General features: G+C 44.9%; 1 protein-coding gene across 10 annotated transcripts in view; it reads right to left on the reverse strand.

Moving 5' to 3' along the window:
- LOC135185125 (follistatin-related protein 4-like) overlaps positions 1–25,785 on the reverse strand; it is a 291,550-nt gene that overhangs the window by 125,660 nt on the left and 140,105 nt on the right. For all 10 annotated transcript variants that reach the window (XM_064161549.1, XM_064161548.1, XM_064161547.1 and 7 more), the window contains 2 exons: positions 18,109–18,299; positions 12,902–13,022 (listed from right to left, as the gene is read on the reverse strand). In XM_064161549.1, coding sequence (XP_064017619.1) covers positions 12,902–13,022; positions 18,109–18,299 — 312 coding nt within the window. The remainder of the gene's footprint in view (positions 1–12,901; positions 13,023–18,108; positions 18,300–25,785) is intronic.

Here is a 25,785-nt window from a genome sequence, read left to right on the forward strand (position 1 = left end):
CCTGTAATATGGTTTGTTTCTGTGGTGAAGAGACCACCCCAGCCTGGTTCCCACCTTCTTTAAGGAGCTGTAGAGAGCCAGAAGGTCTCCCTTTGGTCTCACTTGCTCCTTTCCTAGGCATTACTGAGAGCTGCACAACAACAGATATGACACATAACAAGAAAAAAAGCTGCATATAATCAGTGTGTTTTGGTAAATGGTTGTCACAAATCACTTCTCTAGGCAGCAAATTTCTAGTAACACTGTTGGGATGTCAGTGCCCAGAGTGTGGGGGAAGTCAAAGGATCTAAGCATGGTTTAAAGCCAGAGTTCAGCAGAACCTGTGCTTATGGTTTGCAGAGAGAGAACCACACATTCTGCAGAAGTATTTCACATACTGCAGAGAGAAAACCTGACGACAGAAGTGGTGCTTCGGAGGCTCGGCAGGACTGAGCTAAGAGTTATTTATTTCTATCCATGGCTCTTGATGATCTTCCTGAGGTTTTGATCATCAAGAAACTTGCGAAGGAGCTTTTTCTGATGGTGCTACTGAAGCATCTCTAAAGCTTTTTTACTTTTCTTTATAGACTAGCACCTCTTTTTATTCTTTTTGGAAGCATTAAAGCAACCTTTTTCTTCTTATTTAACTTCCTACTGCTCTCCCTTTCCCCCCCACCCCCTTCAGTGTCTATCTGGACAATCCTGGATGTCAAGGAGATTTTCTCTTATGAAGAACAGGAAATAAAACCATCTCAGCTGTGGTTCTATATAAATGGTATCATTGCATAGGGAGATGTACTTGGTAATTTTCTAATGGCTGCTCTGGTATTTTGATTAAAAAATTCGCACTGCAGCTCTCTAGTGCTGTGCAATATCCAGAAAGTATGTGCTAAATGACCTAAGACCTGTCTGATAGACAGATCTAGAAGGGCATTTCGCAGAGGGAATCACTCAAACTGGGCTGTTTCTAGTGGTGCTGCGCGAAGAGTCATCCAGAGGTCAAATCTGTTCAACATCTCCACTGAGACCTGGAATGGACACAGAAATCCCAGCTGACACTAAGAGCAGCAGAGAGTGATGGTGTGGAAGACAGGTCTGATGTGCTGAGCTTTTTGGGTTGGTTAGTAAGCTGCATCTGTGCACAATAAAGCATTTTGATATGACCACATATAGAGTTCTATATGAACACATTGCCCACATGTCCAGGGGTGAGGAATGCAGTACAGAGCTATAAAATGAAAATCAGACGAGGTAACTAATTCTGCTTCCACCACTAACAGGGAAAAGTGTCATTAAATGACAGAACACACAACAGTGGCCAAAGACCAACAAGAGATCCCAGCCTGGATGGTGTGGAAGGGTAGTATGGGAGAAGGGAGATGCTACTCTCTGCACCAGTGCTGGTGGTACTGAACCTAAATGGCCCCCTACAAGTTACACAAGACAAATACAACAGCAGTAGCTACAGTAGGCATATCTGAGACAGCTCTTAGATGAAGATTATCTGGGACATTAAAGGATTATTTTTGGTCTTAAAAGCTATGAATCTACTCAGTGAAGGAAAGATGAAGGGCATGTAGATGAAGAAGCAAGTCAAAGTGTCCAAGAGATGCCTGGAAGGGGAAAGAGAGAACATCAACTGCATTTTTCCTTAGATGAAGGTAGGTTTCAAATGAAAAACCCAGCAACTATCCACTAGGAAAAACAAGCAGAGAAAACAAGGAGTAAGAGGAAAGTAGCAGCTAAGATGTTCTAGCCTGTATGTAATAAAACAAGATCTAGGAAAGCCTGCCCAGGATGCTACCATATGGCACCTCTGACTTCACATAGAACTCATTTTAACTATGTTCCCCCACCCATTTTTAAGTAGACATTTTTGTTTCATGACCATGCTGCATTTCCTTCACTAAGTTCTCAGAAAAAAAGAGATTTTGACTGAAAAATGAAAGGAAATTTAGAAATGTTGGGTCCTATTTTTAGATTTGGCTTCTGGTTTTCCTCAAGACCAGAAGTGAGCCTTAGGAAAGCCTGTGAGTCTTCATTCCCAGCTCACTGAAAATGCAAATTACACTTCTTTTTTAGATCATAGGAATCACAGAATTGTTTAAACTGGAAAAAACAACCTTTAAGATAAGTGAGTGCAACCCTTAACCACCACTGCCAAGTCTGCTGCTAAACCATACATACAAACCTCATAAATCACACCAGGCATAGAGACTCCATTAGTACCCTGGGCAGCCTGTTTCAGGGCTTGACAAGCCTTTCAGTGAAGACATTTTCCCCCAAGTCCAACCTGAACCTCCCCTGGTGCAACCTGAGGCCGTTTCCTTTCATCCTGTTACTTGTTACTTGCAAGAAGACCTCACCCACAACCTTCCTTCAACCTCATTTCATAGAATCAACCAGCTTGGAAGAGACCTCCAAGATCATCCAGTCCAACCTAGCACCCAGCCCTAGCCAATCAACTGGACCACGGCACTAAGTGCCTCATCCAATCTTTTCTTGAACACCTCTAGGGACAGTGACTCCACCACCTCCCTGGGCAGCCCATTCCAATGGCAAATCACTCTTTCTGTGAAGAACTTCCTCTTAACATCCAGCCTAGACCTCCCCATGACCTGAAAGTGCACATTAGATCTAGGCCCACCAACCCCTTTATGACCTCACCAATATTTTTGTTCATTGTTCACTGATGTAATTTTGTGTCTCCAAGCAGCTGACAATACCATGACTTTGTGCACGTGAAGCTGCTTCAGTGAACACTGGTGATACGGATCAAATAATTCCTTGAGAACTGGCATTTGCCTGGTTTAATGCACCAGTGATTCACTCCTGAGTGCTTATAAATATTTAAGTATCCTACTCCTGCAAGAGTCTGTGTAGACATGTGATATGGGTTGTACTACATCACCTCTGAAGCACTACTCCACCTTGCAAATTCTTAGGTTTAAAACCAAGGTTAACAAATCAATGTCCCCGGAGAAGCAGCTCTAAAATCCCCAGCACGCTGCAGCCCACTGAGTTTTCTCTGTAATTTGTAGACAATAGATTTCCAATAACAACTTGTAATTAGTTCATTTTCTCTTATGCAGTCATTATGTCTGAAGCCTGTTGACATTTTGCAGATGGTATCTCTGGAAATCAGAAATCCCAGAATCCCAGCATGGTAGGTGGTATGAAAGGAACCTCTGGAGATCATGCAGTCCAATACCTCCTGCCAAGGCAGGTTTACCCAGGGAAGATCACACAGGAACATGCCCAAGCAGATTTTGCATGTCTCCAGAGATGGAGATTTCAGCACCTCTCTGAGCAGCCTGCTCCAGTGCTCCATCACACTGAAATTAATGAAGTTCCTCCTCGTGTTTAGACAGGGCTTCTTATGCTCAAAGTTTGTGCCCGTTACCCCTTCTCCTGTCACTGGCTACTGGCCCCATCCTCTTGCCCCATGCCCTTTAAGTATTTGTGAGCATTTATGGAATCTTCCCTAAGCTTTCTCTTTTCCAGACTAAAAAGCCCCATGCAATGGTTTGGGAGTTACCTGGGCCTCCCTCTTATAAAACCACCCAGACTAGACTCAGGTGGCTGGAAGTTAAGGAATGAAGCTTTGTATTTACAGCTTAGCACAATATCCAAGCAGATATTTACAACATATACAGCTATTAGACAGCAATATACAAGTTAAAGGTAATACAGAAACACAACACCCCTCCTATAAATCACAGTCCCCAGAAGGGGCTCCCAACCACCCTTCCACCTTCTCTCCTCCCTTCTACCTTATTCCAGAGTATGCCTTACAGTCAAGGTGAGCTGCAAGGATTACCAAGGGGTTTTAGAAGCAGAATTAGTTGGGATTACACAGCAAAGGCCCAGGGAGAAAGCACAGTCACTGACACAGACACCTACATACTCTGTCTTATCTGTATTCGTGTTCTTGTTTTTATACATCTCAGCAAGCCTATGAGTGAAGCAGCCATCACCATTGTTTTCTATTCACAGCCTAGTATCTAATTTTTCTCACTAAAATATTCCAATTAGTCTCAAACTAGCACACCCCAATTCTCTCAGTCTTTCTTTGTAAGAGAGATGTTCCACTCCCCTCAGCATCTTTGTTGTTGAAAAAACACTAGAGTAGCACAATCCACACTCGAGTGCAAGGGTTCTGGTGTGCAAAGAAAGCATGTCAGAAAGAAACAGCACAACCAGTCAGATACAAAGCCTGTGTATCCCAGGACCAAAAAGCAGGAAATCACACTCATCTCCACCATCTCTACACTTGCCACTAATTCTGCCAAACTTTTACTTCAGAAGACTCTCCTCGCTCAAATCATAACAGCAAAATATAGAAACTCAGCAGAGTACGAAATTGAGCAGCAAATCTGATTAAATGAACTCATCATAAAATCTCAGAACAGCTGAGGTTGGAATGGCCTTTAAGAGTCAGCCAATCTAAATTCTCTCTTCAAGGGACAAGGGGACACAGCCTCAAGTTGTGCCAGGGGTGCTCTAGGCTGGATGTTAGGAGGAAGTTGTTGTCAGAGAGAGTGATTGGCATTGGAATGGGCTGCCCAGGGAAGTGGTGGAGTCATTGTCCCTGAAGGTGTTCATGAAAAGCCTGGATGAGGCACTTAGTGCCATGGTCTTGATTGGCCAGGGCTGGGTGTCAGATTGGACTGGATGATCTTGCAGGTCTCTTCCAACTTGGTTGATTCTATGATTCAGTCAGAAGGGACATCTGCAACTGAAGCAGGTTGCTCAGAGCCTCAAACAATCTGAGCTGGAGTGGTTTTAGGGATGGGGCATCTCCAATTTCCCTGGGCAACCTGGGCCAGTGTCTCACCACCCTCTCAGTGAAGACTTTCTCTTCTTTAGCCAGAATCTCCACTTTTTAATTTAAGCCATCATCCTTTGTCCCATCACAACAGGCCCTGCTAAAATCTGTCCTTGGCTTTCTTACAGGCCCCCTGAGACTTGAACCTCAGATGATTTTCACAATGAGAAGAAAACAATCAAAGCAAGGAAATCTTCCACATTCAAAACTCATCTGGCCACTAAAATGGAGTAAGGACTAACTCATGTATATATCCCCAGCTTCGGCATCCTACCAGTCAAAAATTGCATTTCCAGGTACAAGAAGATTGTTCCTAGTGCTCAAGCCAGGCATTTTATACTCCATTTATGATTAATGCAATGAGTTAGGTGCCTCTAAAGAGTCAAGAGATACTGAGCAGGGAGATCCGAAGAGCTGATCAACGGCACCTCCAATTTAGAGCACACGCTTGGAGCTCAGCCCTGTGTTGTCTCATGGAATTCAGCCCACACAGGGAGAGCTCCTGAGTGCTGGTTTCTACATCTCCAGTGTGCCAAGTTGCTCTGTCTGCCTACAACACATCACTGCTGGCTTGGTCTGAATAAAGCCTGAAAACCCAGTTCAGGCCCATGGCTAGTGTGGAAGAGCTGGTTACTAAATGCTGCTGCAGTGACCTGGATGCTTTTCCTGTCACCCCTGCTCAGCCAGCCTGTATCTACTCCAGAAATCAAGTTGAAGAGTTTTAAATTTCTGATTTTTTTCCCCTTGACTTCTAACTTTTAGTTTACTTTTTGCTCTAAGATCACACCATTGAATTAATCATTCCAGCAACTGCCCGATACCTTGATTTCATCCTCAGTAACAGGGCTGCACATCACTCGTGAAGGCAAGCAGGAATGGGTTGCTACAGCCAGCTGAAGGAAACCTCATTTCTTTCCCCAGCAGCGCACATCACCTCTAACACTGCCTGGAACCAAAAGCAGAGGCTGGTGCTTCCCTGCTTGCTAAGAGGTGTTTGAAGTTTAGATATCGCATTGCTCGCAGGAGGGGCAAATCAATGTTGGTAAGCTAATGAATTATTTCCAAGTTTGTACCAATATCTGCAGCAACATGAAATAAAAATCACACCCCAGGGAGGTTAGAGCTGAAGATGCAGAACACGCTGCACAAATTGTCAATATTTTAGGGCTATGATTTGATCCTGCAGATAACTGTTGCTACAACAGTGCTTAAGAGAACACCTCAAGCAAAAGCATTTTATCTCACAATGTAGTTGTCCAATATAATTAACTGGGCTTGACCAATCTAGCTGGAAGGCAGCAGTAACAAATACCCAATCCTACGTGCCATGCCATCAAGGAGAACAAAGAGCTTTGTGAGGATGTGAGTAAACACCTCGTCTGAACATGGAATTTACAGGTGCAATGTCTGCTGGAACAGCTGGCTCAGGAGTTTCTGAGAAGCACATGTAGTATGGGCATATCTTTCCAAACACAGATATTCATTTACCTCTCACACAATTTATTTAACCCTTCCCTTAAGATGAGTTATCTACTCCTGAAGATTTCCCTGCCCAACAGGTCCCTCTCCCACTTGATCCAACGAGCCCCTTTTTAGGTCTCATTCCATCTTCCTCAAGATGTTTTTCCGTGGAAAGCATAAATTGTGCTTTTGGGACAAAGTTCTGCCCTAAAGAAGTTTCCAGTGAAACAAAGACATGCACACCTCAAAAATAAACCTGGTTTAGACTACACACTTCCAGTAAGCCTTCAGAGGCTGCATGGAGGGGTCAGGAGTGGATGACCTCCTCCTCTGTATCATGAGGTTGCATTTTCTGGTGGGCGATATAGCTACTGGGGATTTTGGGGTCAACTGCAGTCAATCTGGAACCAGACCAGTGCCTTTCAATGCTGCCTGTCTGTGCTGGCAGTGATTTATCCCACATTCATGCCCAGATCAGGCTCTCTGATTCACTTTTTCACCCAGTTCATTCAAACTCATTCCCAGTCTCTAGCTGCAGCTAGGAAAGCCTCAAGACAGCATGGGCTGGTAGCATCTGTCCTCCCTGGTCGCTGTCTGGCATTTCTCTGATCTCCCACTGCAAGTGCATCTATCTCACTTGTGATAAATATTAAGGGAAAAATAGAAGATCTGAACTAAAATAGGATTAGTTCAGATAGTAAATTATTTTTAAAGACTCTAACAGTATTTACAGGCTGCTCAGAGAGGCTGTGGATTCCAAATTCACCCAGACACTGTGATCCTTGTCGAGCTGCTGTGGGTGACTCTGCTATAGCTGGGGGGTTTGGGCTGGATGATCTCAAGAGGTTTCTTCTAACCCCACCATGTTGGGCTTCTAGGAACAGCATTATAAAAGGAAGTTCAAGAGAGGAGCACTTGATCCTGCACCTCTTTTGTATTCATTCTGGATGAAATATGCTCTTTCTGAAATACATTTGTGGTTTTTAGATCATAATACACCCAGAGATGACAACATAATCTCTCGTCTCTGAGAAACACCAACCTTCTGTCTACACAAAACATACATGCACAAATGCTTGGGAAATAACAACTGGACTGAAAAATAACAACTCAGTATTTTCCTTTCAAGGTTTTGTGGGTGGTTTTGGTCCAGATATGACATTGAGGAGCAGAGCCACTAGAAACTGTGTGACACAGCAGCCTTTGAAAGGCACATCGGGTAGGCAAGGCCACCTCAGTAGGTTATGATGGCATTGAGATGGAGAATTCTTTGGGGGTTTAGTTTCTAACCTGACCTAGTGAAATAGCCCAGGTCTTTTACACAATCTCAGTCAAATTGGTTTCCAAACCCAGTGTAACCTACAGGGAAGAGCTGCTGTGGGGTAGCAAAGTGCCTTCAAAACTGTAATGAAAAGTGAAGGCAAGCTATGAGAAGATGACACTGGTTAGGAGAGGGCTCTAATTGGCAGTGAGCTAGAATTTAAGGGAACCTTATCGCAGGGTTAATAACTTCTTAATAGCTAAGCAGTGTTGACAAGATGAAGCCATTATGATGGAATGCATGTTTTCCCTCTCTTTGACATGTCTGCATTACAAATTGACCTGTCCACACTGATGATGATACAGATCTAGAGGATTACACACTGATTTCCACCCCACCCCCACCCCTCCCTTTCTTTCACATCTGCCAACCTGCTACTTTCCCGTTAGGGAAGACAACAGGAATGCCAAAGCTGACAGGCCTAATTCTAATGACCTCCAGTCAGATATGGTTCCAGAAGTTACATCCAAGCCCCACTCATCTGAGCATATTTAAAGTCTGACTCAGGTGGGTGATGTGCTTGCCAATTCACTGGGCTATCTCCATGCTGATTAATTAGATCCATGCCCTGCTTTAGCAATTTTGACAACTATGCCTCTCATTTCTTACTCATTTATTGCATCTTTGTGACAACACAAAGAAAAGGCAGCAGGGAGATATACTTGCTACTACTCTGCTTTTAGGCTGTGAAAATCTTGAGATAATCTTCTTAATAATTACAGTTTTAATTATCATAGAATCATTTTGGCTAGGAAAAGACTTTGACGACCATTGAGTCCTGAGTCTGCTTATCTAACAAAATTTATTAGTGAGAAACCAGAAGACATCTACAAGTTGCTCTTGCCAGAGCTGCCAGGAGAGAATCTCATCCTTCTCATGTGTCACTTATATATGATTAAGGTGATTTGAAAAGTGGTACTTTAATCCTGTATTAATAGTATTTCTAATCACTCTCAAACACACAAGCAAGCATCTAAAAGTTATATGAGTTAGATTCAGAAACAAAAAAAAACCAACCTAACCTTTCAGAAAATCAGAAGAGAGAAGAAGGGGAGGAGGGAGGTCACTGTTTCTGTCCATAATCCAAACCTGTGCATCAAGAGATGCATTTGCATGATTAGAAATGATTATTAAAAATAGCACCTATAGATGCTTGTAAGGGCAAAACCACACTTCAGTAAAGGTAAGAGACTGGATTCAGCCTGGAGAAGAGAAAGCTCCAAAGAGACCTAAAAGCAGTCTTCCAGTGCATGAAGGGGGCCTGTGAGAGGGATGCAGAGGGACTGTCTGCACAGGTCTGCAGCCACAGGACGAGGAGTGATGGTTTGAAACAAGAGTAGATTTAGATTTCTACACTTTGGCCACAACAGCTCCAAGCTGCGCTACAGGCTGGGGACAGAGTGAGTGAGAGCAGCCATGAAGAAAGGGACCTGGGGGTGCTGGTAGGTAGCAGCTGAACATGAGCCAGCAGTGTGCCCAGGTGGCCAAGAGGCCAATGGTATCCTGGCCACGCCTTGAGTACTGTGTCCAGTTCTGGGCTCCTCAATTCAAGAGAGATGTTGAGGTACTGGAACATGTCCAGAGAAGGGCGATGAAGCTGATGAGGGGCCTGGAACACAGGCCTGTGAGGAGAGGCTGAGGGAGCTGGCAGAGTGCAGCCTGCAGAAGAGGCAGGGCAGACCTCATTGCTGTTTACAACTACCTGAAAGGAGGCTGTAGCCAGATGGGGCTGGTCTCTTCTCCCACGCCAAGCAGCAGTAGAACAAGGGGACACAGTCTCAAGTTGTACCAGGGCAGGTCTAGGCTGGATGTTAGGAGGAAGTTGTTGCCAGAGAGAGTGATTGGCATTGGAATGGGCAGCCCAGGGAGGTTCTATGATTCTATGGATAGGATGTTAAGGATAGGTTCTGCACCATGAGGGTGGTGGAACATTGCAATAGGTTGCTGATGGAGGTAGTTGAGGCACCATTCCTAGAGGTATTCAAGGTCAGGCTCAATAAGGCTCTGAGCAGCCTGATCTAAAGGAGAAAGTCCCTGCTGACTGCAGGGGGTTGGACTGGCTGACCTTTAGAGGTCCTTTCCAACCCAAACCATTCTATGATTTTGTAATTTCTCTAATCGTCACACTTTATTTACAGATGATCAATGTGGATGGAGATTAAAAGGTCAAGAGAAAGCAAGAGACACACATGGAGTGATAGAAGGAGACCATTTGGTGGTCTGTAAGTTACAGGGAGGTCATGAGGCTCCTTAAAATGAAAGGCAACACAAGAATGACAAGTAGTAAAGCTCTTTAAATCATCAAGGTCACCCTCAAACCATTGTAACACTGCGACACTGTACCAGAGCACAGTGTACCAAAACAGGTGTAACTGTATTTGAGAAGCTAAATTAGGTGGAGACTTTTGATCTCACTGAATTCTGGTAATGATGTTCCTCAGCTTGCTGATGAGCCATCCCCACAGCCTGCTGCCAGCATGCAATAATGAGTGGCCTGAGTGAATTTCAAGCAACAAAGGGACCATACTGATGGGCTAAAAATATGAAAACCATGCAGGATGCCGAAGTATGAAACCATTACTGCAAAGCAAATTCTGGCTCGTAACAAGGCAGGCATTTCTGAAGCACTTAAGGACTCCAAACCAAAGTGTGTGCTTAACACAAGTGTTTGAAGTAGTTTGGAGATCTCTCTGCTGAGAAAGGAACAAGAGACCTGGAGCTGCTGAGCCTGAAGAAAAGCAGTCTGAGAAGGGATCTGATCAATGCTCAGCAAAAGCTAAAGGGTGGGGAGAAGAGGAAGGGGCCGATCTGTGAGGTCTCTTCCAACCTTGGTGATACTGTGATACTGTGATACTGTGACTCTTCTCAGTGGTTCCCAATGGTAGGACAACAGTGTAATGGCCACATACTGGAACAAAGGACGTTCCTCATGAAGAAAAGGAGGTGAATATTCTTTGCTGTGACATTGCTGGAGGCCTGGAGCAGGCTGCCCAGAGAGGCTGTGAAGTCTCCTTATCTGGAGAGATTCCAAAGCCACCTGGACATTGCGATCCTGGGCAAGCTGCTGTGGGTGCTCCTTCTCTAGCAGGAGGATTGGGCTAGATGATGCCCAGGAGTCATTTCCAAGCCTCACCACGCTGGGGTTTGGGGATTTTTCCCTATACCATGTAATACAGTAAATATACACTTCCACCAAGTCCTAAAGTTCTTTTATAGAGGCCTCAAAATTTGGAAAGCTGTAGAAATGAACTTTGTTTTGAACTAAAACGCTGATGAGCCGTTAACTGCTCTTGATAAAAGCAGAGATTCAGGGGAAATTGAAAATGGAGAAATCAGGTCTGATTTTCAGCTTCAGATGGAGAACAATTCTCTTGCTACACAAAACCCTTCTGACAGGCACTCACTGTTACGCCCTGGGTGTTACAGTATTGTTGCAGTTTATCGATTAGTCTCTACTCAGTGCCTAATATTTTGTACTTGTCTTATTTTCATTGCCTACTTAAAATTCACTGAACCAAAAGCCTCATACAAATGACTCTTGGAACTTAGCTCTGAGTTGCTGTGACTTTGAGAACCTACTGATCCAAATATGCTCCCAACTAACCATGTGTCAAGGCTTTATAGCTGGGTTAATTCACTTTATGGGCTTCTTAATGTATGAGGTTTTATGTTTTACTGTGTATCTGCTGGTTTGAGTCTGCTGTGCTGAATTAAATGCACATGTGGTTCAAAAAGGTCCAAGGTGACAACCGGGGCTAATTTTAAACCACTTTCAATACTATTAGCCAAAGTTGGAGTTTTTTAATGAGAAGCCAGAAGTCAAGAAAACAGAAATATTCCTCAGAATTGTTGGCAAAAACAGAGGTTCTGAATTATCACCATGGTTTGCCAAAGAGCATCAACAAGAAATGTGCTGGCCTGGGTGGTGACTTACGTGCACACTTATGTCCCACCGAGCAGGCACTAGAGCAGGGTACTCTGGTTTAGAAAATTAAATCAGGATCTATTGAAATGATTTGTCTAGGAAATGCATTATGCAAAGATGTGAGAATCCACATTAAGAGGCAACCAGCTTGTGACCAGCCTTTTGCCTGCAACTCAGCAGCTCAATGGTTGAATCCTGCTTTTGTGTAAAGAGTACTAACCACACACAAGTACTCTGTAGCTCACCATCCTGGCTTTTGAATAAACCCCTCTATTTCCTTTCTTTCCTGGTATCCCAGTGGGACAGGCATTAGTAAAACCATCTTTTATCCAGGTGGAGGAGACAATGTGGGCCTTTTCCTGGGAAAGACTTCAAAGAATGCTTATGTGCAAGCATGGGCACAACATTATGATGATAAATGGGATAACACAAGCAGTTATGTCTTCATGCTGTTTTAAGCAGCTCAGTGATGTAGGGATCCTTACAAATGGGCCTGGAACACAAACCTTATGAGGAGAGGCTGAGGGAGCTGGGGGAGTGCAGCCTGCAGAAGAGGAGGCTCAGGGATGCCTACAAAAGAGGCTTATTGATGCCTACAACTACCTAAAGGGAGGCTGTAGCCAGGTGGGGGTTGGTTTCTTCTCTCAGGCAACCAGCAACAGAACAAGGGGACACAGTCTCCAAAATTGTACCAAGGGAGGTCTAGGCTGGATGTTAGGAGGAAGTTGTTGGCAGAGAGAGTGATCGGCATTGGAATGGGCTGCCCAGGGAGGCGGCAGAGTTGCCGTCTCTGGAGGTGTCCAAAAAAAGCCTGGATGGGGCACTTAGTGCCATGGTCTGGTTGATTGGACAGGGCTGGGTGCTAGGTTGGACTGGATGAGCTTGGAGGTCTCTTCCAGCCTGGATGATTCTACTATTCTGTGGAGCTAAGATGTGTATCGTGACTGCACACCACAATCCACCTACTAACAGAGAGCCAAAATGCAGGAAACATCATTCCCAGGAAGAATATTCATGAAAACACCATCCCCACAGCAAGCTAACTCACATGACCATCACAGATTTAGAGCAGCCACAACCCTCTTTCCTCAGCGTTATCAGAAACCACACACTCAGGGGTACACACCTGGCCAGTTCACCACTATCTCTCCATTGCCATCGACAAGAAGCAGAACAAACCAGACAAGAGCACAACAAGTCCCACATACTTTTACCAACCTGCTAAGGTCACTCTCATCCTTTGGAACACAGCAACCTTTAGAAAGCTTTTCATTCTGTTTTCATGACATTAAATACTAAAAGGGACTGTCTTTGCTGACCACACCTGGGAAGCCAGCATTGCCATCACAGATATCCACCCAGGACAGATAAAACCATCAGGACTCACGGAAGGCTGTGTAGAGCTCCTGCAGGGTTAAGCGGCCGTCACTGTTGTAATCATCAAAGCGGAGAAGGTCTTCTAGTGTACAATCCAATAAATCATCTTCCAGGTCCTCCTTCTTCATTAGCTGTAGCAAAGAGAACAGGCAATTTTAGAAAGTAAAGCCACAGACTGTGGTCCTGGCTCACCCAACCTATTTTCCTTTCAGTGACCTTTGGGGATATACATAGAGATATGTGGCTTCAAGCTGCACAATAGGAAGTTTAGGTTGGATACTAGGAAGAATTTCTTTGCTGAAGGAGTGGTCAGGCTTTGAAGCATGACACCCAGGGAGGTGGTGGGTCACCAATCCTGGAGGTGTTAACAAAATTAGTAGATGTGGTGCTTCAGGTCATGGTGGTGTTGGGTAGAAAGTTGGACTCGATTACCTCAGAGGTCTTTTGCAACCTTGATGATTCTATGATTCTATATCACACCTACCATTCATGTTTGCTAGATAGAACTGACAGTCATATCCTTGATGTGCTTCATGGGTTTCCCAGCAAAGGTGAGGAGCCTCTTCCTTCAGCAGCAGCACAGAAATTCATTTTCACTTGTCAAATGTATTGAAAAATAAATATTCAACAGGGAAAAGGGAAAATATCTTTTCCTTTTATCTTCTGTGGGTAAGAACAAAATCACCTACCTTGCTTTTTGAACCAGAATGGGTGTGAGTGGAAGGTGGTTTTGTCACTAATGTGTTTTTCCAGCCCTAACAGTTTGTTCCTTACAGATTCTAAACATTCTACATGTTCTAAGTTAAAAATGAAGAGAGCTTTAAAAGCCATTCATCCAAGTTAGTAAAAAGCCAAAAATCAGTCCTAAGCATAATGAAAATGTTGTATTTCCTGAATTTATTGTAGAGCACAAAGGAAACTGCTGAAATGTTGCATCTTCCAGGCAAGAAGCTTTTTGCTGTAGTCCAGGGACTCTTTTATTTACTATTCTAGCCTCGGTCCATTATATTGGAGCAATTTAAAGTAATAATGCTAAAAAAATGACCCTTCACCTAGAAAGCAAAAATGTTCAATAAAAGTGAGATCAACCATAACTTCCAAGATCAATCTTCTAAAGATGGAAATTTCCTTTTGTCTACCATTGTATTGAAAATTGATTACCTTCTCATAAGACTGACAAGTTTTTACTACTCCTTTTGATTTAATGTCAGGGGAAAAAAAAACCACAACCCCCAAACCCAACACAAACCATTTCGGCTGCAACACATTTGGTAGATTTAGGAATCTGACTTTAAAAAAACACATTAAAGTTTCAAATGAAAATAACACTCCAGTTACAACCATTGTTAATTGACCTGGATGTAAAACCACAAAGACATTTCACACAGCCAGATCTGGAGGGAAACTATTTACTAAGATCTGCCAGGAGGCAAAGTAGCTCCAGACAAAGGAGTGTGGGCCACTTGCTGCCTCTTCTTTCCCTCAAAGCAGTTTTGTTGTGGAGAATACACAAGTGGGCAAAGATCCTCACCATCCCTCAGTGCTGAGTGTTGCCCAAGTGTAGGACTGTCCTCTCTAGAAGGACTCTACTTGCAGTTTCTCCTTGGGGGTGAATCCCTTTACAGTGAGCCTCCTAAAGATCACAGAATCATAGCATGTTTTGGGTTGGAAGGGACCTTAAAGACAATTCACTTCTGGGCCCTCTCCCACAGGCAAGGATACCTTCCACTAGAATCATAGAATCAACCAGGCTGGCAGAGACCTCCAAGCATATCCAGTCCAACCTAGCACCCAGCCCTACCCAGTCATCTAGATCATGGCACTAAATGCCTCATCCAGGCTTTTCTTGAACACACTAGATCAGATTGCTCAAGGCTTCATCCAAGCTGGCCTTGAACACCTCTAGGGAGAGGGCATCCTGGGCAACCTGTTCCAGTGTCTCACCAGCCTCACTGTAAAGAATTTCTTCCTAGTATACAGTCTACATCTACCCTATCAGAGCAGTCACAAACCCCAACCTCCTTCAGGTCTTAAAAATTTCTTTTTTTCCTGCAGCTATGCACATTACCTGCTTCAAGTTTCTTCCTTGCAGACAAGGTTATGGTGCTCTAGAGACTACTCTTAAATAAAACAAAGAACATGCACAGCATCAGCTCATCCAGCAGCTGGAAAGAACAAGATCCCACTGCATCACATTTTCTACCCATGGGCAATGAAAATTCTCATCTTTGGGGGAATTTTCAAGGTCAAGAGAGCTTCAAACTGTTAACAGTCAACAGACATCAATCACCAATCTACCTAAGAAGGCAGAAAAAGTTGAGACTATAACATGAACAACCAAAAATTGCTCATTACCTAAAAAAAAATCAGTACCTTGCAAACTGGGTGAATAAACTGGCCACAGAAGAGCACATCTGGTTGTTGGAGCTAACAAGAAAAATAAAGAGCTGACATCCTACACGTAAATTGTGAATCCTGCCACTGTGAAAGCACCAGAGCTGCCCTGCACATGTGTCCTCAGCCTGCTTGTGACTTAAGATCAGTGTCACTCAGCCCAGGATTACAAAGATTATTTGTATTAATGGGAATTATTTCATCTTTCAAGAGGTGATTGTGCTGTAAACTCAGGAAGGCTGGTGGCAAGCTTTTGCAGAGGATGTTTGGGTGACAGGACTCCTAGCTGAGGACTGAACTTCATCTGTTGCATGAAGTGAGCTCCAGATGTACAAGCACGTTTACTGGCCTTGACAACCCAGGAAGAATTTAAAGAACAGTATTACTTTAATACTTAGTGTAGGTCATAGAACAGAATCACTATGGTTGGAAGAAACCTTAAAAATCAAGCCCAGCTGTTAACTCAGCATTCCCATGTCACCACTAAACCATCTCCCTCACCACCATATCTACATCCACATCCAGGGATGGGGACTTTCTCACTGCTCTGGGCAGCTTGTTCAGGATTTGACAACCTTTCTGAGAAAGAAACTGTTCCTCATGTCCAATTTAAACCTTCTCTGGTGCAAACTGAGGCTGCTTCCTCCTGCTCTATCTAGATCAGGTCTATCCTTGCTCTAAAGACCTGGGCTCCAAGCACGCCTGCAAGTGAAGCCTGTAGTAACTTCACATCAGACCTTAATGCACTGAGTCCTGCTCCTTTAAAATGCAGGTCCCTGTTTCCTCCTAATGCTAATGGCTTGCAGGCTGCCAAACCTTTATTTCCATGTGAGCTGAGTTTTAGTACCCCAACAGAATAAGTTTCATGTAAAAAGGAGGAAAAAATGAGAGTAGAACAGACACTGAGATGTCACTATGCAGAAGCTAGCTTTGAATTCAGATGAAAGTGTTTTCTTATACCTACCATGTCTTTATAAAAAAATCATTGCATTTAGATGAAGTATTGTTGATATTCATAGCCCTGAGATCTGAGGGAATTTACTCTGACACTTTGCATTGTGCAGAGAGGATCGTGCATCATGTCAACAGCCTGAGGATTAAAATTCAAAGCAGACTGTCCCACGTAGGAGTGAGCACAGGGAGGAGCGAGCTGGCGTCTGTCCTGCTTGCTCACAGCTTGCACTGATGTGCTGGCGCTGCAGCGTGCTTCATGTTCACTGAGATGTGTGAGGCACAGAGGAGATGCTCCTGCAGAGCAAAGGGTAAAGGGCCAGCTTGGGAAACTGGAACAGGGCCCAGGCAGGTACTGCCTCCCAACAGGCTCTTGGTGTTTGCGTCTAATTCTTCTCATGGGAAAGATTCTCCTGTAGCTGGCACAATGTGTTCCTCAGACTTACAGGACCTTACAAATGCTGGGCATAGAGTGGGGAGGTGGCCAGTGACAGGACAAGAGACAATGGGTACAAGTTATAACCCAGAAGGTTTCACTTGAACTTAAGGAGAAACTTCTTTGCTGGGAGGGTGCAGGAGTCCTGGAGCAGGCTGCCCAGAGAAGTAATCCTTCTCTGGAAAGATTGCAAACCCACCTGGACATTGTGATCCTGGGCAAGCTGCTGTAGATGATCCTGCTTTAGCAGGAGAGAGACTAACAGAATAGATGTACCTCCAGAGATCCCCTACAAGCCTCACCATTCTCTGATTCTGTGACTGCTGTCTCAGGTCTGCAAGTGAAGGCGCAAGGTCAGGACACAGAGTAATCAGCTCCAGTGCTTGGGCTGTATATTCAGTTCGCTTCACCCAGGGGTGAATCCCACAGCACAGCATGCCCATAATTATGAAAGGTTTTTTCAGCCTCTTGCCTTTTCCATTAACTTCTGCTAATCAACATCTAAGCATCTGCCTTAAATTTGGGGGAAAATAAACCCGCTTAAAAATATCCCAACTTTGCTGTCAAGTTACCACACGCTAATGCACAGCCCAGAAGGCAGGGAGGAACTGAACAGATTTCTGCCCAACTTACATACATCTAAAAAAGTCCAGATTAATTCTCCCCCATCAGCCAGCTGCCCTTCCAGAGAAGGGCAACAAAGCTGTTGAAGGCTCTGGAGAACAGGTCTGGTGAAGAGCAACTGAGGGAACTGGGGTTGTTTACTCTGGAGAAAAGAAGGCTGAAGGGAGACCGCTTTGCTCTCCACAACTCCCTGAAAGGAGGCCAGAGTGAGCTAGGGGTTGGTCTCTTCTCCTAGTATCAGGTAATAGAATGAGAGCAAACAGCCTGAAATTGTGCCAGGAGAGGTTTGGGCTGGAGATTAGGAAAAAGTTCTTTACTGCAAGAGTGGTCATGCCTTGGAACAGGCTACCCAGGTAGGCAGGGGAGTCACCATCCCTCGAGGGGTTCAAGAAATGTGTGGACATGGCACTTTGGGACATGGTTGAATAGCCACGGTGGTGTTAGGTCGGTGGTTGGACTTGCTGATCTTAGAGGGCTTCTCCAACCAAAACTATTCTACGATCCCATGAAATACTTCAGAAGATGATGGCTATCAGCAAGGATTAGTATCTATCTTCAGAAACGTAGATGAGGCTGAAAATCTGCCACAGGTTTTGTTTGCAGAGGAGCTTCAAATGTCTGAGACACCAGCATTTCCCCAGAGATGGAGAAACTCAGGTGCTGCAGTAGCTTTTCCTTCTTTACCTGCTGCCAGCTGGACAGTTACAAATGACTGCTCTCACTAGAGCGCTGCTGCGTTGCATTCAACTCACACTTCGGATGAAAAATGCAATCCACTTCATAATTCCATTTTCATTGAACAATAAACCCACCTGAGCCAGTTCAGAGCTGCTGAGATGCCCATCACTGTTTAGATCCAAGTGCTTAAACAGATCTTCAACTAAGAAGCGCTTCTGGGATATCCTATCCTCGGCCAGGCTGCTTGGTGGGCTCTGCCGATGAGCCTGCAGGTCCAGGAGGATGCTTTTGAGGCGGCTGTAGTCTGCCATTGTACAGGTGTCACCTAAAAGATAAGAGAATTACTGCACCATCTACATCTGCCTTGAGTTTTCTTTTTTTCTGTTATTTTTTAAATCACGGAGCTCCCAGAGGGAAAAATGAAACACAGCCAGAGACAGGTTGTCTGCATATACAACAGCGCTCAGCCCTGCGCTTGAGGAGCTCCTTAGTTGTTACCTTTTGTAATAGCTGGCAGATTTTCTAAATCCTGCTGTCAAGGATGCCCTTCAGCATGTTACCTCCCAGATTATACAGCTTCAGTTACAGACTTCCATGCTCAGCTCTGTAATCCCCACCCACGCTAAACTGGCTCCACGTTTTCCCAAAGATAAAACAAATTCATCAACAGAAAACAAAGGTGGGAAGCTGAGGTTCAAAAAGTGCCACAGCCACAAATAAAAGACACCCCTGAGTGCCACCCTGGGCAAAACAAGGGGCTGATCTTAAGGAACCTTTACAGACAGCCCAAGGAAGAGGAGGCTCAGGGATGACCTCATTGCTGTCTACAACTACCTGAAGGAAGGTTGTAGCCAGGTGGGGGTTAGTCTCTTCTCTCAGACAACCACCAATAGAACAAAGGGACACAGTCTCAAGTTGTGCTGGGGAAAGTATAGGCTGCACGTTAGGAGGAAATTCTTCACAGAGAGAGTGATTGGCATTGGAATGGGCTGCCCAGGGAGGTGGCAGAGTCACCGTCCCTGGAGGTGTTGCAGAAAAGACTGGATGAGGCACTTAGTGCCACGGTCTGGTTGACTGGCTAGGGCTGGGTGCTAGGTTGGACTGGACGATCTTGGAGGTCTCTTCCAATCTGGTTGATTCTATGATTCTATGGTTAAAGGGAGGACAGTGAGGAGCCCCTTCAGGTGGTCTGTTGCTGGTGCTCTGCACACACTCTGCTGCAGATTGACATCCATGCTTTCCCCATGACCAGGGAAAAAGCTTTCTGACACAGAAAAGCCCTCAAACCGCTCACTTTGAAGCAGCACCAGCTTGGCTGGAGGAATCTGATTGAACCTTCATGACCCAGCTCTGCTCACAGCAGCCAGCTTTTCTGTGGTTCTCCTCCAGGGAAAGCCTTGCTGTGATTTAAGCACCTTCTCTAGGATGCTTAAATCCTCAAGAAAAAAAACTCTCCACGTGTCCAAGGTGATATAAGATGTTATGGCCCTTTTCTGCTCCACTGCTGTCTGAGAGAGCTTGGCAGAATGAAGAATGGCAACTGTCTGTGTGCAAACCTGTTTGCTTTAATGCAGACCGCAGCACCTGGTGCCTTGCAGCAATCTGGCTGACTCTGCCTTGGAGCAGACCCTGGAGTACCCTTATCATGGCCATCAACCATCATCAGCATCAACACATTTATCTGGCCCTGTCCTTTTCTCTCTATTGCATTTCCTCTATAACATCGATATCCTTAATCTCTATAATGGTGGGTTTAGAACTGCTTTTTAAGTCCCATCACTAATCCTGCTGGACCTAAATATAAAGGAACCTGTTCTTGACTTTATATTGCCAAGGGTCTGCAAGCAACAGATGGGGTACAACTGACTCAGAGTGGGAGAAGGACCCTGGCACACGAGTTGGCTGGACTCACTTTAGGGGACAACACTTTTGTAGCTCAACTCCTCAAAGATTCCAGATGTTACTCCTCTGAAAAGAACAGAGGACTCTAGCAGCCTGACAACTGGTGCTCCTGCTGAACTTTCTTGCTGAGCTGCACCAGTTTTGCTCTTCTAGCTCCACTCCAACTGAAACCCAATTAAAACTCCAGGTGCAAGACACTTCTCTAACAGCAAACCCATCTACTAGCAACATTTGTTTTCACCCTTTATGTTTTGTGCTCACAACTTCAAAAGCACCCTGACTCGAGAAGGTGAGAGAGGACACCGAGGCTGGGCCTGCATTCACTAGGAAGGTCAGCATCTTACTGCTTCACAAGCAATAACTCCAAGACAAGGTTTATTTCCCATCCCAAACTCAGACCCTTCTAGTTCGCAGAGTTTCTCACTGCTCAGGGACATTAAGCAGCTGTTAAATTTTTCCTCCTCTCTAAGCAACCTCTAAAGAGCTCTTGTTCCCACACAGGATCCATTTTTTTAATGGAAAAAAATAAGGGTACTCAGCTACTCCCAGGCTTGCTTGTTATTTCTGCTTTTTCTCCCCCCCCCCCAACCAGCTCATTTGATGGCTATTGTGAAGGCAACATGAAGAAATTTCTTTCCCTAATCATGTGCTTATTTAAGAGAAAAACTGATTGCTCTAGCCTGTGTAATCAAGTAATTTTGCAAGCCTGTTGTAAATACCACTTTAGCTACTGCAACAATAGTTATTTCTGAGCTGGAGTCCTCTCTTCAGTCACATCTAAATCCCAGGAATGCATATAAGGCTAACGAAGGCAAGGAAATTAATTTCATTTACTCCCATCTTTTTCTGCTTTATGGTTTCCATTCATGAGCAGAAGCCACACAGTGACACCTGGGTGGGCTGACCCCCTTCTGTGGTCCTTCCATGCCCAGCTCTGTGTATGCCTCACAGACACCAGATCTGCTCACCCTCACAGCTCCTTTTGACTTCTCACTTCTTTCTCCTACCCACCCTTGCCAAAGCTCTTCCTCTCTTCTTTTACTCTCCAGACCTTTTCTTTTCTGCTGTTGGATGAGGCCTTTTTTTCAGTTATTACCCAACTACTGCCTGTGCAGTGCTTTCCCAGCCTTCCTGGCCTCATTTATACCTATTTAACTCTACAGAGAGTTCTGCCATTGAGAGGCAGATTTTGACTATATTTTCAGTTGGGAAAAAACCTTTAAGATAATCAAGTCCAACTCTCCCAAGCCTGGCTAGGTCATGTTCCTCAGAATCACATCTCTGCCTCTTTTGAACACCTCCAGGGATGGGGACTTAACCACCTTCCTGGGCAGCTCATTCCAGTGTTTGAGAACCCTTTCAGCAAAGAATTTTCTTCTCATATCCAACCTAAACCTCACCTGATGCAAACTCAGGCCATTCCATCTCATCTTGTCTCCTGTTACTTGGGAGAAGAGACCAGCCCCCACCTGGCTCCAACCTCCTTGCAGAGAGCAATGAGGTCTCCCCTCAGCCTCTGTCTTCTCCTAACTAAACAACCCCAGTTCCCTCAGCTGCTCCTCATCAGGCCTATTCTCCAGACTCTTCAAAGTTTTTTTGGCCTTCTCTGGACATGCTCCAGCACATCACTGTCCCTCTTGGAGTAAAAAGCCCACAACAAAACCCAGTATTCAAGGTGTGGCCTCACCAGTGCTGAGTACAGGGGGAATCTCAGTTCATTTTTTGGGGTGGCAGATGTTATGCAGAAAGATTAAAATAAGAAAAATCTAACTATTATTTTGCAAACCTTTTTAATCCCTACAATGGAGTAGTTGTAGTCTCTTCAAATTCTGGAGGAATAAGTAAATTATCACATTGTAAACGTTTCCCTTTAACCTGTTGTTGAACCAATTTAAGAGTTTTCTGTGTGAAGGTTTTTAGCCTTCCCCCCCCCCTTACACTAGAAGTACTTTCTCCCTCCTTGTGCATGTTTTCCTCTTTAGAAGTTAACATTTCATAATTACAGTAATGTCCTTTAGGGTGTACATTATGATCCACTAATTGGATGCCTGAGAGGTCTCCTAATGATATGTGAACCACCACCACAGCACATTGTTATTAGACCATTACACATCCTTAACAATAATAAATACTCCTGCTTGCTGTAATCATATTGTCCTTTAGTGCTTAGTGAGAGGATTGAGGAGACTTCACAGTTGCAGTGCAAGGTGGGGAAGAAATCAGCAGCTGTTTTGCAGCAGGTTACTCTGAATGTTTGATTGTGAGCATGTGGAAGGACACACAGTCTGGGGAGAATTACAGCGTTTTCTTCTTGCAGCTGGATTGGAACTGTCATGAGAAATCATTTCCAGCATAGAATCACAGAATTGTTTTGGTTGGAAAAGACCTCCAACACAGAGTCCAACCATCAACCTAAGACTGATGTGGCCATTAAATCATGTTCCAAAGTGCCACATCCCTGTCTATACTGAACATCCCCAAGGACACTGACGCCACCATCTCCACAAGCAGCCTGACCACTCTCACAGGAATTAAAGTGTTCCTAACATCCAATACTCACCTGAAAACACTTATAAACAGTCAGTTTTCTGCTCAGCTACAGTTTCTAAAGGTGCATGATCAGTTAAAGATCCCAATCTCCTGAGCTTGGCATACAACCCGATGCACAAAGTACTCCACTACTAATTTTTTAAGCTTAAAGTAGTTTAAGCATAGATAAATACCTGCTGAAATTGATTTCAGAGGCTTAATTGTGTTTATTTCATAGGTAAAACCTACTTAGAAACTTGGATGTTTTGACTGCGGATGCCTCCTCCCTGGAGGTGTTTGCAGCCAAGTTGGATGGGGTCCCAAAAAATGAACCTGGTCCAGTGGAAGGCATCCCTGCCCATGGCAGGGGGGTTGAGAACTAGATGACCTTTAAAGTAGTTTTAACCCAAACCATCTGATGATTCTTCGATTGTCTAAACCTCCCCTGGCAGAACTTGAGGCCAGGCACATGCCCTCTGCTCTTCCTCTCTGTGAGAGCAGACATAAAGTTCCCACACTTTCTGAGTTGAGATGTCACTGATAGGCAACTTGAGGCAACAGCTGGCTCAGAATTGCTTAAAAAGTGACTGTGGTAGAGGATGAAGCCATCCCAGGACAGATCCTGTGGTCTCATGATGGAAGAAACTGTGTCTCCATGAAGGCAGCAGGGAAAACTCCTTTAAGGAAATACCCAAGAAGAAAAAGTCCTGTTCTTAAGCCCACCCATGCCCGAGGATGGCAGGCAGCAGCCTTTATCATACACACTGCTGGTCACTTCCCATGTGTGTTTCATGGTACAAATAAGGGACCAGAGCATAAGCAGTAAAGTACCTTTACCAGAGAGTCAGATTCACAGGACCTCCTGTATGGAATGATGGAGAAGTGCTGCTGACAGCAGCACATTGTTTGGGAAGGTGTTCCAGAGCACCAAAGCAGCAGTGATATTCACACGAACACCAGAAGGCTTTCAAGTTTATTAAAGCTTCCAAATAATATATTTGCTATCTAAAGGTATCCAATCAACCATTTAAAAGTGAGCATTGGTTACTTCCCGGAGGAATCCAAGCAATTTTGCTTTCTCCAATAGGAATAAGGTAGAAGATTACAAAATGTCAAGCAGCAGATTGTGTAGCACCATCAGCTGAAGCAGGCATAAGGAGCAAATGCATCGTTTACCTAACAGAAGCTGGTTTGGTTTGGTTAATGTACATTACAGGAAGGTTGGCTTGAAGTTGGAATGAGATTTTCCACACAGAAATGAAGACTGTGAGGGGGCTGCTCTGAGAAGGTAGCCAAAGCTTTCTGGTCACTCAGACCTGTGAACCAAGACTTTTCCTTATGGAACTACTGAACAGTGAGTCAAGCTAATCTTTGCTGTGTGAAAATTAACTCACCCAGTTAAGGCACTGGAACAGGCTGCCAGAGGAAGTGGTGGAGTTGCCATCCCTAAAGGTGTTCAAGAAGTGGACACGGCCCTTTGGAACATGTTTTAACAGCCATGGTGGCCTTAGGTTGATGGCTGGACTTGATCTTAGAGGTCTTTTCTAACTTAAACAATTCCATGATTCTACGAGTGGATGTGTCATAGATGAGGAACAGCAAAATGAATCATAGAATCAACCAGGTTGGAAGAGACCTCCAAGATCAGCCAGGCCAATCTAGCACCCAGCCCTAGCCAGTCAACTAGACCATGGCATTAAGGGCCTCATCCAGTCTTTTCTGCAACACCTCCAGGGACGGTGACTCCACCACCTCCCTGGGCAGCCCATTCCAATGCCAATCACTCTCTCTGGGAAGAACTTCCTCCTAACATGCAGCCTATACTTCCCCCAGCACAACTTGAGACTGTGTCCCCTTGTTCTGTTGCTGGTTGTCTGGGAGAAGAGACCAACCCCCACCTGGCTACAGCCTTCCTTCAGGTAGTTGTAGACAGCAATGAGGTCCCCCCTGAGCCTCCTCTTCTCCAGGCTAAATAACCCCCCAAAAAATATGGAACGCTTCACGAATTTGCATGTCACACACACAAAATGAGAGCATCAGACCCCTGGGATGGACAATTAGATCACAGACAGCATACAATCATAGAGCAGTAGAGGCTGGAAGGGACCTCTGGAGATTGTCTAGTTCAATTTTCCTGCTAACATAGGTACATCCAGATCACACAAATGGAGATGTCCCTCCTACACACTACAACTGCCTTTAATTACCTGAAATGAAACAGAAGCCAAAGTTGCGCAGGACATGCCTGTTTCAGGAGCTCTGCTCAACCTGTGCTACCCAGGAGCAGGACTTCTCATGGATTTTTTCCCTTTTTCTATTGTAGCTTCTTCATTTTGACTTTCACAGTGGAAGGTATAATAGTATGGAATATCCTTTGTGGGCCAGACTGAGCACAGCAGAGCCAGGATCCCATGGGAGGAAAATCTCTTGTGTTCAGGAGGCAAAACTCCCGTGTTGAGTTTTCTAAGCTGCTTTGTTTCATGTTGCCTGGCTCTGGCTCTTTGCCTGCTTTCCAGCATCTTTGTGGGGAGCAAGCAAAAGGAAGGCAGGAAAAGGAGCCTTTCAGAACTCCCAGTTGTGTCTAGACTTACGTGAGACTAAGGGGTGAAGGTCATGAGGATGGGGCTGGGCTCTTTTCAGTGGGATACAAACTAGAACACAGGAGGTTTCACTTGATCTCATGAGAAAAATTCTTTGGTGTGAGATTGCTGGAGCCTGCCCAGGGAGGTTGTAGAATTTCCTTCTCTGGAGGGATTCCAAACTCACCTGGCTATTGTGATGCTGGGCAAGCTGCTGTGGGTGACCCTGCTTTAGCAGGGGAGTTGCACGAGATGACCCCCAGAGGTCCCTTCAAACCCCTTAACCATTCTGTGATTCTGAGCAGAGCAAACACCTTGCCTTGCATTCTCTCTGAAGTGCTGCAGACATCAACATCTCAGGGAATTTGCTATTTGAGTCCTGCTGTCACCTCTCTGCATTTCGTGCTCCCCAAGGCAGCTGGCAGCCACGCACAATTTGATCCTCTAAGGCCATGCTCTTCAAAGGACGCGTGAGCAGCATAGCCGCTTGATTATCCACACAAGTGCTGACTGCTCTGCTCTGCTCCCTTGCTGTCCCACTTCTGCTCCAGTTCCACTTTGTGCCCATTGCCCCTTGTCCTGTTGCTGAAAACAGTCTGTCCCCATCCTCTCACCTCCCACCCTTCAGCTCCTGCTGAACATTGAGGACAGCTCCTGTCAGGTGCTCTTCTCCAGGCTCAAGAGCCCCAGGGCTCCCAGCTCTTTCCTCCTCACAGAGATGTTCCAGGGCCCGCAGCATCATTGCAGCCTCTCTTGGACTCTTTCCAGTAGCTCCCTGTCTCTGTTGAACTGGGGAACCCA

The sequence above is a fragment of the Pogoniulus pusillus genome, chromosome 22 (genome assembly GCF_015220805.1).
Source record: "Pogoniulus pusillus isolate bPogPus1 chromosome 22, bPogPus1.pri, whole genome shotgun sequence".
Classification (NCBI taxonomy): domain Eukaryota; kingdom Metazoa; phylum Chordata; class Aves; order Piciformes; family Lybiidae; genus Pogoniulus; species Pogoniulus pusillus.